The following is a 13,096-nucleotide window of genomic DNA, read 5'->3' on the forward strand; positions in this document are numbered from 1 at the left end:
TTATATTGGTTGTCGACAGAGAGAACTAAGGACATTTTGCAGAAGAAAAAATGAAAGACATTAAATCATATATATATGGTTTAATACATATATATATATGCATATATACAAAATACCATATTTTGGCCTTAGTAATTTTCCTTCTAAATTCTGCAAAGTAGTGCTTCATGGTACAAGACTCTACTCAAAAAAAGTAAGAGATGTGGGTTACACACGATGAAAAGGGCACTTAAGAGCACGGTCAGCCTCCAAACCAAAATTGTAGTTGTAAAAGCTTTGCCAGTGGGAATCAGAATTGAACATCTGTGTACGTACATGGAAATAAGTGCAAGATCAGCACCTCGAGTGGGTGCTACAGGGGATCACAGCAGGGTAGGAAAGTCAGATTTTAAAAAAAGATGTTGCCCAGTTTCACACTTTTAACAGCTATGACAGACTTCTCAGATAAGGGGGATGAACTTTTTAAGTCTTCCTTTTGATAGACTGATTATAAAATCTACAGGCGAGGTTACATTAAATGGAAACTTTAATTTCATGGTTTAGGGAATTAGGAGAGTGAAGTAATTCACCGAGGAAAACACTAGAACATTCCTTATAAATTGACTCTAGAAAAAGGGTATGCTTCAGTCATTGGAAAGAGCTTTGAACTGAATTTTAAAAATCTTTCAAGAATTACGTATTTTGAAAAAGAGACTGTTTAATTTTGTATGGCTTTGTTAATACATACCTTTATTATTACTATTATAGCATCACCAGTGCTACCATAATTTCTTCACAGTTTATTCCCACAGTTGGATAAAGAGAGCAAATATCTTGGAAAATGGATCCTGAAATACAGAAAATGAGGGAAGTCGTCCTTATCTACCTTGACAGAAGTGGTGGCCTTCAGAAATTTGTGCATGATTGCAAAAAATATAATGGTATTACTGAACAGATAGTCTGTTAAATTGATACATGTTACACAAATCTCTGTTATTTTAAGATACTTTTTGCTTCTGCAGACTCAAAACAAAGTTATGCTGTTTATCGTTTCATTATTTCAATTAATCCTTCTGACATTACTGAATTGGATGCAACTCTTGGAAACTATATTCTTCATAATCCTCTACAAGCTGCACAGATTTTTCAGTCAGTAAGTGTGTAAGTGATGAGTAGGCAAAAGTCCATCATCTAAATTTTAACAAAATTTTCCTTTCTAAAACAAAGTTATTTTTCCATCACAGGTATGCTTTGTAGCTATTAAGACATTATCATTAATTGAACAATTGCAGACAGAAGCCCAGGTGAGTCTGCATTGGTTTTCTCCATTTAGATCTTGAATCTTCAAGTATCATGAGATATTAACAAATATTTTTGTATTAAATTTTCATTTTCCCTTTGGTTGCAGTATTATTTATGATTAAAAATAACTGGAAGTCTCACCCTACTGTATTGCAATTCTGAGATTCATTAATATGAAACCTAGTTACTCTTCATGTGTTTCTGAAATTTTTTAAGTTATGTATGGTGTGTTTGTCCATGAAAAGTAAAGCAGTTTTAAATAAAAATATGATTTTATGATATTAATGCAATTGTGTCTCTTGCTAGATAAGTGTATTGCTGAAACCAACACATTTGCCACCTTTACCAAGTTATGTTCTGAGTCTTTCTGCATATCCCTTTAATTACACATCTCCAAGATTTTATATGTCTGAAGGGATAGTGATTGCAATGGGAACTGTAACAAAATACACACAAGGAGCAAGATTTCTTTGTACTGAGGAAACCTGTCCGTTCTCTGAAGGTAGTAAAAAATAGAAAATCAGTACTATTTCAAAAGCTTTTACATAAATTTGGTAATAAGAGATTAAAAACCTAGCCTAGCAAAGTATTTTCTTATATACTTTTATTGTGCATAAATTTCTGTAATGAGCATAGCAAGATTTTTGTTAATTGAACAGAGTGGACTTGCTCAGCATTGTAAATGTTTTGGAAGAATTGTTACACCAGCAATCCCTTTTCCTAATGCTGAACATAGTTTATAGAAAAAAACATAAGTCACCTGTATAACTTGAATATATTTAGTATCTTAAAGAACTTAATACTTAAATATCTTAAATAACAATAAAATATCTCCAAAGTAAATAAGCTAAACTAGTAAAATACCTTTTTCCTTGGAAACGGTTTCTGTCTTTAAAAAAAATACCACAGAACAATATGCTTAAGTGGCTGGCAAAAGCTTCTAGCCTAGAACAAGCGATGCTTTGATGAGTGGTTGACTTCTGTGAACTACTACTTTGAGTAGTAGTACTGAACTGCTTGTCCCGTTGCAGAGAGAGGCCCTAAGGACTTTTAAGGCTGTTATTTTGCTTCTCCTGTAAGAGAGACCATAGAGTTATAAAAGAGAAACAAAATCACAGAGTGTGGAAACTGCAGATTAAGTCACAGGGATCTTTACGAGGACACGTCTCCCATATGCCATGTCGTTCCTACTCCAGGCAGAAGCCGCAGTGGCTCACTCCTGTTGAGCTTGGGAATGTGCAGGAGGGAACTCTGCCATCTCGTGGCCGAACACAATAAATTAGGTGCATGATTTCAGTGGGATATGTAAGGGAGGCTCATCTGAAGAAACACATAATAAATTTAGAATTTCACTCTCCAGTATATTAATCGCTTCTGTTCTTCATGGGAAATTTAAAACTAAAGATATGCCCTCCTTTTAAATGGTTGGTAAATTTTTATATATATTTTCTTAGGGTTTAGGTGCATCAGAGTGCACTGTCCTGGAGCTACAGAGTCTGCTACAGTGAGGACAGATTTTGTGTGTAGCTTGTGCTCTTCACCACTGCAGGAAGACATGAAATTTAGAGTACTTGGTGGTAGGATCTATGTAATCTTACTTTTAGATCTAGTAGTTTCCTACTTCTGTTACGCAATAAGTAAACAAAATACTTAAGTGGAAAAAGCTTTAAAATAAACCAGTCTTTTAAAGAAAGATGTTTTCAAGAGAATTAACCTTTTTCTTTGCCTTTGTTTTGAAAGATAAACAAATAGTTGAAATGATTGATGCTAAAATTCTGAATGCTTTGAAAGGATATTCCACTGATAAATCACATTTTAGGATTCAGGCATTTACATTGTTCTTGAGAGGTAAGTTGAACTTTGGAGTTCTGTCAAAAATGTTTTAAAAGTGATCTTTAATAATCTCTTGAAATTGTAACTCTAGTTTTTTTTCTAAAATGGTGGAAGTCATCATTTATATTGCCATTCTTTCTGTACCTCCCCCCTTAATTTTATAAATAGTAGCTAGGTGACAAAGCAGTGTGCACAGATGATTGCAGAGTGTACATGGCAAAATTCTTGTGTCACTTTTACACCTCCTTTTAATTAAAATCCTCTGGCCAGCTCAGCATTGTCTTATTCTAACTGCTGCTTGTTTTTTCCTCCTTTTTACTTCCTTTGTTCCTGCTGTTCTGTACTAATTTCATGTATATTTAACATCCTTCCTCAATCTAGCTGTTTTCCCCATTATATCAGGATTTTTAGCTTCTACTATCACTGCCATCCACTGCAAATATTAAATGATTTCTAATGTTAATATCTAACAAAAAATCACAATTCAGCAACACACTTCCAGTAATTCCTAAAAAGACCCCAAACAAACACAGAGAAAAGGAACAAAAAAATCCTCTTCCATTCCAAAAGTCTAGGGAATTATATGGTTCACTTATTGAAAACTAAATAGAAAGAACTAGTAGTACTAAAATGATAATGAAAATTTATAATACAATCTATGGTCAGGATACTGAGAGTTGCATTCATTAAATTTCTGCTGGCTCTAGTGATCTGTGTGGTTACAGTGTTTGTCAGGCTGAGATTGAGATCTGATTGGATCTAATTCTCATTTTCAAAAAAATAAATGGGATTTGCTTTTTTAAGGGGCACAGGAATGTAAAGGTTCACAAAGCTATTTGTGTGTCTTTTTGAAATCTGTGTAGGTTGTAGCTCCTCCTTATTGTGTTGGGTTTTTTCTCTGACATTTTATAGGACAGTGACTGATAATGGTGGTGCCACTAATTCCAGAGTAGAAAATATACTTGCAAAAAACTATCCATTTTCTTTTCAATGTAGGACTAAATGCATTGTTCATTTTCTTGATCATGAAATCCGTTTTCCCTCACCTGGTGTGCCTTCCTTACCTTTTGCACTAAGTAATTAAAACGGTATGTTTCATTTTATTCTAGTCCATTATCCATCTGGCATCCAGCTGTTTTCTGCCAATGTTAAATCATAAACTCAAAGGTTCAGGATGTGTAGAAGTTTTCTGACCATGTCTTTAAAACTGTTTTTATGCCCTAACCTATCTGTAACTTCACACCCCCTACACTTAGCTTTTTATTATTTGCAGATGAACTGGCCAATAAAATGACAATAGGAAACCACTACAGGATTATAGGAATTCCAGCTTGTGTACAAAATGGCCTACAAGCGACTGCATGTATAGAAGTCACTAGTGTACAGCTCTATAAACCAAATGGTAAGAAACTTCCATTAAAAATGTGACTTAAAAAAACCTGAAAACCTCCTTAAAAAATCTTGAGAACTGGTACAGTTTTTTATTACCTAGAAGTCCAGATTAGAAAACCACTCAGGGCCTTTCCTCTTAAGAGTCTGAAATGTGTACCTCCTGTTATTTGAGAATATCTGCTTTTGCTCACTTTCCATGCATTGGGAAACTCCCTAATTATTTACTGTAGTTCTTCAGCTTCTCTTTCAATCTTCTCCTATCCAGTGGAAAATACTCTGAAATCATATAAAATGAACCTGATATTTCAGTTTGTGGTTTGTTTTTTTTTTTTTTTTTTTTTCATCAGTTCTAGCAGATCACGTCTGCTACCTTTTTAGCAGCAAAATTAATAGTGTCAGATGCTTACATTCTAAACTCGTGCTTAATACAGAGCTATAGTTGTTCTTGGTAAGTTTTTGTATCCAGACTCCAACGGTGATTTGTTCTAACATACCTGCATAGGTCTCTTTAATGTGTTTGTCCACCTGTACTTTGTTTCCATTAGGTCCTTCTTTTGTCAGTGACAATTTTAAGTATCTGCTCTCACTGACTTCAAGTTCATGCTGGAGGTTTACTGCTGTCCTGGCCAACATCTTTGCTTCTCAAGTTCTTCCACCAGGCACTTACAATACTCTTAAACTTGCAATATTGCTGAGCCTAGTACAGACATGTGAAAAAGAAAATGGAGATTATCTGGATCTCCTGATTATGACAAGTGATACTCTAGTAATTGACAGGTAAAGAGATTCCTTTTTTCCCCCCCCACATAAATTAGAATTTAAAATCTAGTCTTTTTAAAGATGATAGAATTGGTCTTACATGAAAAGCTAGAGACTTTGTTTTAAAAGAATATACAACATTCCAACTTAGTTGAATACTCAATTTTTATCCCTGGGACATTTCTGTTTCTTTCAAATGGTAAATCTAGATCAGGACTTCATTAATTATAAAACCTCCTAAAACCCTCATAAGATTCTGGTAAAAAATTAATACTAGCACTGTTTTGCAGAGCTCAGATAAAACATTCTTCTAAAATCAAAACTGAAGGCTGTCCCAGAAGCTGGTAGCAAAAAAAAAAAAAAGGGGGCTCAACTTTTCAAATCTTGTGTCAATTTAAGCCCTCCTATCACTGATTCCCAGCTAATGGCCTTTTGAATAAATAAGCTGTGTATAAATAGATACATTTTTACCTTTTTCATAAAAACTATCCAAATAAGGTATCAGAATTCACATGGATCTTAACACATAGATTATAAATCTGGTGGTTGCCTTTAAATACTTTTCACTATGCATTTTATGTATTTCATGCAACTGTTAACACAATTTTACATACACTGCAGAAAAGTACTATATGCTCAGATTTACATTAACTTAAAATTACTTTCTTGTTCCATAACTTAAGATCTCTGAAAGGAGTATGAATTTTACTTTCACTTGGAAGTTATTCAACCAATTCAGTAATATTTTTTGTTGTGAAAAAAATCCCTAAACTCTGACCACTTCAAAATTTAGCTGTAGAAATTAGTTCAAATTTTTAAAAACAGGGACTGCAAGATTTCTTTTTTTCCCAGGTAAAGATTTCCTACAAGAAACAGGAGATCAGTGTTTTAGGAGTCAAAACATCTGGTTAATATTAAAATGGTTGCACACTGTAAATCATGATCAATATTGCAATTTGTACTCTCTTGTATGTGCACAGTATTTACTGTCAGCAGCCTGTCAAAGTAGGCATTTCCTACATATTCCATTGGTCCAATACCCTATTTACTAATTCTTACTAATTTTACTTATTAATTTCCTCCCAGGTCGTAATGGTAGGACAAACCATGCTCTGACATCTTAAAATCATTAAGAGCCTTTGACTGTAGAAGCAGACAGACAATTTGCAACCTCTCTGTGCCAAAGAAAATAATACAAGGGATGAAAAAGATATTTTATACCTTCTTTCTCCAAAAGAATTGGAGGGGAGTGTGTAACTCAGGAAGGCAGAGCTTACAAGTTCCAGCCTTTTCATTTTTCCCAGATGGCCTGAATTACTAATCCTCTAAACTTTTAAATCACTGGAAAAGTTTCTGTAGAATAGAAAGAGGAGTTAACAATGTGGGGTTATATTATGAGACATCTTTTATTTCCTAGGAATTACTTCTGCAACCCATGATTTGCCTCATGTTTAATCCATAAGAAATACAGTCTTGATAACAGCTGTTGGAGAGCAGGCATGAACCTCTACTTTTGCAAACAATTAGTTTTGATGCTGGTTAAGGATTTGTTGTTGTTTCTAAGTTAGTCTTAATACTTCTTAAGTTTTTTTAGAAGTGAGTAATTTAACAATTTATGACTGACAGAATTATTTAATCCTCCAGGCTTCTGAATTACAGCTTATGTCTTCTGCCTCGTGGCATACGACACCCACCTTCCAGTGACATTTTTCCTTCTGTGTCCAAAGATAAACATGGAAGTGCCAGTATTCAAGCCTGCAGCGCTGTGCTGGCCAAGGGTGGCATCTGTTACATAGGAGATTTAAGTTCATATAAAAAGGACAAACTTGAACTTCTACAGTCTGGTAATCTCCCACCTCCTAACAAATGAAGGGACAGAATGAAACAAATATGCAAATTCAAGGCTAGGTTTGTTCCCTGGCTTATGGCCCTCAAATGCTGCAGAAATCTTCATGCTCTTTTTAATGGGTCTATGTAAGCCACAATGACAAAAAGGCCAAGGTCCTGTAAACCTTAATCTACTACACTACAGACATTCATTCATCATAACAATTCAGCAAAATCATTATAATAACTGATTTCAGATGTGTGTGGGACTAGAATTTATAGCTAAGCTGAATCTGCCACATAACTGATGAATTTTGTCTTATCCTAGTGCTAGAGAGCAGAACAACAACAGTATTTATTCCTGGGAAGAAGTATGGAGAAGAGGCTGACCAACAAGTTACTGTTTCAGTTCAGACCAACTTTTGGTCCTTTGTAGATGTGGACTCTTCCTCAAAGAAACATATACAAAAGGAGAACTTTCTAATTGGACAGATGGTAAAGCACATGCCTTATTATGAGGGGAATTGTGCTATAGCTGTCACTTGTGTTTCATTCCACCTATAAAATAATGAAAACAATAAAACTTGTATTTCCCAGAAAGTTGCAGCTTAGGTAACTTTACATCCAGTATCTTCTAAAATGAGATAGCTTTCCCAAAAAAGTAGGTGTCATTCAAACAAAATTTTACCAAGTATTACAGGTAATTCATTAGATAATCTTGCAGTATAAGTGGATATAGGCTGTTTCAGATATACAACACTGATGCTTCTACCAGTCACAAGCCCAAAATAAAGTAGATATTTTCTTTCTATGGGTCTTCTCTTTAGGATGTGAGTTTGATTCCCGTTAACCTTGTAGATGGTTTTGGGCTCCTGATCTACAATGAGTTTCCTTCCTGCCGCCTGTCTTCTCCTGTTGTCCACCATATCTTGAAAAAAGCCATTAATCCTGAAGCCACGCTGCACAAAGCCTCACAGCAGTTCACAACACAGGATTATGAGGAGGTAACAGATTATTCTAAATTACACAGTAATTTAGAAATGCATTATATTTGTGACTATCATACTGGGTTTGGCATCAGAAGGTTCTCTCTGCTGTCTGCATATTTCTAATACTTTCTGCCCTTGCCCCTACCGTATTTCCACTAGAACCGTAAGGATCACTGACAAAAGCAGCTGCAGTTCTTGAAAAGGGTCAGTATAACAAATACCGTTTGAGTGTGTTTCTGGAAAACAAACTAAATTAACATTCATATAAGAACAGATCTCCAAGATCTATTTTTGACCAAAAAGTTTACAATCAGTAGCAGAAGTTAATATTCCACCCTGATTAAATTGTCAGTATCTGGAGCATAACTACCAGATGACTTGCCCCCTGGAAGTGCTCAGGGCCAGGCTGGATGGGCTCTGAGCAACCTGGTCTTGTGGAAAGTGTCCCTACCCATTGCAGGAGAGCTGGAACTGGATAATCTTTAAGGTCCCTTCCAACCCCAAACCATTCTATAATTCTGTTTACTATCCAAGACCTCTCCTTACTATTATCCTTCATATTTTCCTTATTCATCATAGCCAAAAGGTAACAACTGTCTTTACTATTAAAACTATTGGTAAAATATATTTTCCAGCCTGTATTATTATGCCATTGGTATATTTAAAGGTGTGAAAAAGTCAATTCCTTATTTTCCAGTTAAATACTTAAAATGTATGCCGTCTCTCTAGTTTATTTTGTTTGCTAGGAATCTTCATGTTGAGCTGAGTTCAGAAGCAGAAAGTCTCATTCAGGGCTATTATCTTGCAAGTCGCAGGGTGAGAAGAGATTCCATTCATGGATCAACATTATCAGCCTCTGCACTAAAAATTCTGTATGTCCAACTTTCCATTTTTAAAGAGAAATTTGCTAACCTGCTCAGGAGCTTGTTTAAGAAAAATCTACATAAGACTCAAAAAGTTCAAGCATAACTGCTCTTATTTACTATTTATAAATGCCATTTATTTTATATATTGACACTGCTAAAAGAAACCCAAGTTCAAACAACTTTGCCAGGCAAAAAAATTCCAAAACCCCAGCTATTCATTATTAAAGCTATCTAGAAAAAAAATGGGATTTAAATATGTACAGCTTTATTATCAGAGCAAAAAAAGTATTAATGAATAACATGCCATGTTTCACTTTTTAGCACAAGGTCGTGCATAATGCATATTTTGTCAGTGTTAAGTGTATCTGCACAGCTGAAGTATGAAAAAAACCCAGTGTTAACTTTCAATTCACACAAGTACTTGACAGAGAACAATATACATTGATTGCATTCATGCCTATAGTATTTTTGATTTCTGACATGCTTTTATTGATCTGTCAGGATTTCACTGGCTAAGGCCCATGCCAAGCTCAGTTTAAGACAGACAGTACTTGAGGAAGATGCAGTGATTGCTGTCCTGTTACTTGAGTCATCGCTGACCATAAAACATGGTAAATAATGCACAACAGTTCCTTAGTCTTGGGTGCATCACTTTTACATTTTGTCAGTGTTGTGGTTTTGGTTTGAGTATTTTGGCCAATGCACCATTTTTATTGTGCTTTTACATTTGCCAATTTTGTTTAGTAACTGGGAGATGGAATTTTGGGAGAAAAAGGCGAGAAGGCCAAGTCAACCTGAGACTTGCGATTCAAAACTGCGTTTCCAGAGGCACACTCCCATTCATCAGCCAAGCTGTCAATCTATGCTAGAACTTCCTTAGGAAAAAACCAAACCTTTCACATTCATGCTAAACCACCACAGTCAGTCTGAAAAAATTCTACATCCATTGATGGCAAGAGCAGGTAATTTTAAATCAAAACCCAGAACTTCCACTGTTGAAGACTGGTGTTGGAGAAGTCTATCAGTTTGTCTCAGCGCTGTATGTAACAAGGCCACAGGCCAGCACCAAGTCTGTCTGTCTTTCATGCTGGTTTATTTAAGGCATTGCTTAAGTTAAACTAAGGACAGATTTCCCTCAATGGGGAAACCAAAAACAAGGGTTGGAGGTTTTTGTTTATTAAGCATCAGTCATATTTGTTCACACACAGATTTGGAAGCAAGGTAAGAATTATGATCTGTGCATTCCTAAGTAATTTGCATGACAGCTCTTTTTTCCCTTTTAAGTACTGGCAAATATAAAGTTTTACAGATGAATTTCTTCTTTGTCTAGGCACATCTGCATTATGTGTAGCACCAAATCCTGTATTTCCATTTGACCTCAATGATGAAGACTCCCTGCAACAGAGAGATATTTACCTCATGCAGTGTCACCATCAACTGCTGAAGTTTATTTCTGCCTATAGCCCAGGAATTCATATTAACACTAATGAAGAGTAAAAACTCCACTCTAAGTAAAGCCTGAGGCTTTGGCTTTTTGAGAGGCTACAGTTAAAAAAAGATAAATACTAAAAACTTTGGAAACAGTTCAGTGATGTTTTACCAAGGAATAAAGCACAGCTGACAGAACTTGAATTACAAGTTTTTGTGAGTTATTTGAAGGCAGGAGGGATGGTTTTATCCTGGAAAGCCATGGCTTCAGAATACAGTCCAAACCTGAACTTCTCTTCCTGGCTACCACTCTCCATTCACAGTTAAGCAAGGAGTAATTTAGTATTCAGGATTTTTAATAAGACTACAACTAAAAATTAAACCCCCATTTCTGAATCTTGTGTTTTATTTCAGCTACCTTAATGCTGCAGTTTTTCTTGTTACTCCCTTTCAAATGTATCACCCAAAGGGTTAAGGAGTTTTAAGAACATTAAAACTCATCATAGTGTAAGTCAACAGTCTTTTAACTATTCATGATGTATAGATTTTGAAATGTATAAAACTATTATTATACTGTTTCATGATTTGTGCCTTTTCTACACTACAGCAACATGAAATTAGATAGACGAGGATGCTCCTCCAACCAAAACCCAAACCAAACAAAAAAGCCTGCAAAACAATCAAACAAAAGAAACCCACCAAACCACTCTGACCTCCAAAACCCAGCATTTCCACATTATTTCATATAGACTGCAGGGGATAGTAGAGTGCTACAGTTAGGTAAAAAAATATTAGACAACCTGGTAGGTAGGTGGCTCCATGAGTTTAACTCTACCTCACTGTAAGAACAAAGGAAAAATGTGTGGTAGGAGATGAGGTGCTTGGAGCACAGTGTCCTTCCCCAGCTATGGGCTTTCCTGTGTTTCATTCTCCTAGTAAGGATTTAACACTAGACATAATCCTCAGCACTCCCTGTATCCAAGAGATACAGGTTAAATAAGAAAGCTGCAATAAAATTCTACAGACTTCCTGTCAAATCTGGACCAGCTGAATACTTAAGGCTTGTGTTACTCCTACCCAGGATGTCATCCAGCAGGATCAGAGTGTTACTGCTCCCATAGCCTCAACAAAAAAAGTTACTGAAAACAGAAATCCAAGATTTTATTTATACCCACTACTAACACTGTGAACACTCATTTAGAAAACACAAGTTTCCCCACATTTTAATCTTTGCCTTATGCACTTTTGAGCCTTTTATTTGATACACTCAAAAATTCATACTCAGTTCTAAAACTGCCCATAAGGCCACTTCTCTTTCTAGAGTGACACACTACCCTGAGCTTCATTCCAGGATTATTTATGTTCAGTGAACAGCTACTCCCTGCAGTTCTGTGGAACCAAGCAGTATTTCTGACGAGCAGGAAGGGCAATGGAAGCATTTCCAAGTGCATTAGAACTCCACATTCCAGGCTGTTGTTTTCAAGCTAAGAACGATAATAATAATAATGAGTTAGTTTCCTGTACCCTTAATCAATCTTGTACAAAGGTATTACCCTCACTGGCATTTCAGATCTCAAGAATACACATCAAAAAACATTCAGATGGGTAAACGGCAAAAAAAGTCTCATCATTATGCCAGAAAAACTACTCTTTAAGGGTAGACTGAAACAGAATTCCTTTATAAATCACTATTTTTGAGAAGCAGTATTAAGCGATTTTCCACAAAACGAGCACAACACTTGCTCCTCCCCAGTTTCTCCCACAAGCTCTTGAAAACTGGAAGACTTGTAGCAATACCAAAAGGAAAGGATGGCTAACGTGGCCAGTAGAGGCTTTCTCTGGATGGCAGTACAGCCTGCAGGAGACTGAGTACTGTGACAGTAAAAAAGCAACTGACCTCCTTAAACCCCAACACTTGTAGAAGTGGGTGGGCTCTCCTGTTGGCCCTATGTGCACACACAAGGCTGGAAGACAGTGGAAGTGGTCATCTCATGTCACGGAACCTAGAAAAAAAAATAAATAACATCAGAAATGGCAGGAACAAATCAAACTGGAAAAACCCTACTGATTAGCTGGCACATCAGATATACAACACTGCTCATCACAACCTTCAGTTGGGTAAACGGCAAAGGGTCATCATCACTGTGCCAGCAGTTTCCTGCCTGTGCAAGACTGCTTACTAAAGACAAGGGAATTGGTTAAGTTTGTCTCAAGTTGTACTTTCATAAGCTGAAGCAGAGCCTTCATTTTAACTGTTAAGCACAGAACAGCTTGAGCACTGCCAAGAACAAAACAGCTCTGTTCAGGCACAAAAATGCAGGTCCCCCTCTTACATTCAAACCCGCAGATACCACGTATCTTTTTAGAGATAAAGCTCATACCACAGTCACCTTTCCCTTTGGAATGTATTCCAAGACTGACACAACTGAAGTGCTAGCATGGATTGTGATCTGACCATACTGTTCTTCACTCAATTCTCTCCCGTTCAAACTAACATCCATGAATTCTTCAAATCAGAAGTCATGTTTCCCCAGGTAAAAACTAGGTTCTCTTGATACAAGCCTCTCCCTTCTGACTCCCTTGTGATTCTTGGATTGCACCTGCTTTGTTCTGGGGAGCAAATCTCAAGGCATTTCAAAGCTGCCATAGTACCTTTTGTTAAGATTTCAACCTCTTAACCCTACATACAATCATATTTCCCCTTTTTCCATCTATAAGAGA

General features: G+C 36.2%; 1 protein-coding gene and 1 non-coding gene across 2 annotated transcripts; one reads left to right on the plus strand and one right to left on the minus strand.

Annotated features, from left to right (window-relative positions):
* Window positions 1–820: 820 nt before the first annotated feature.
* MCMDC2 (minichromosome maintenance domain containing 2) lies at window positions 821–10,951 on the plus strand. The gene is made up of 14 exons (XM_066332039.1): window positions 821–920; window positions 1,002–1,132; window positions 1,224–1,283; window positions 1,588–1,783; window positions 2,736–2,858; window positions 3,022–3,129; window positions 4,388–4,516; window positions 5,052–5,283; window positions 6,910–7,109; window positions 7,421–7,587; window positions 7,920–8,096; window positions 8,811–8,953; window positions 9,449–9,558; window positions 10,278–10,951. Exons 1-14 carry the CDS (start codon window positions 821–823, stop codon window positions 10,442–10,444), a joined length of 2,043 nt encoding a protein of 680 aa, XP_066188136.1. The 3' UTR covers window positions 10,445–10,951.
* Window positions 10,952–11,932: 981 nt separating this feature from the next.
* Window positions 11,933–12,015, minus strand: LOC136372997 (small nucleolar RNA SNORD87). Its single transcript, XR_010745566.1, has one exon. It is a non-coding gene; the product is annotated as a small nucleolar RNA SNORD87 (small nucleolar RNA).
* Window positions 12,016–13,096: the final 1,081 nt, after the last annotated feature.

The sequence above is a fragment of the Sylvia atricapilla genome, chromosome 1 (assembly GCF_009819655.1).
Source record: "Sylvia atricapilla isolate bSylAtr1 chromosome 1, bSylAtr1.pri, whole genome shotgun sequence".
Lineage (NCBI taxonomy): Eukaryota > Metazoa > Chordata > Aves > Passeriformes > Sylviidae > Sylvia > Sylvia atricapilla.

Coding starts and splice junctions, on each gene's coding strand:
- MCMDC2 (XM_066332039.1), top strand. CDS start 821: ATGGATCCTGAAATACAGAAAATGAGGGAAGTCGTCCTTATCTACCTT. Junction 5,284..6,909: donor GATACTCTAGTAATTGACAG/GTAAAGAGATTC, acceptor TTAATCCTCCAG/GCTTCTGAATTACAGCTTAT. Junction 8,954..9,448: donor GCCTCTGCACTAAAAATTCT/GTATGTCCAACT, acceptor TTGATCTGTCAG/GATTTCACTGGCTAAGGCCC.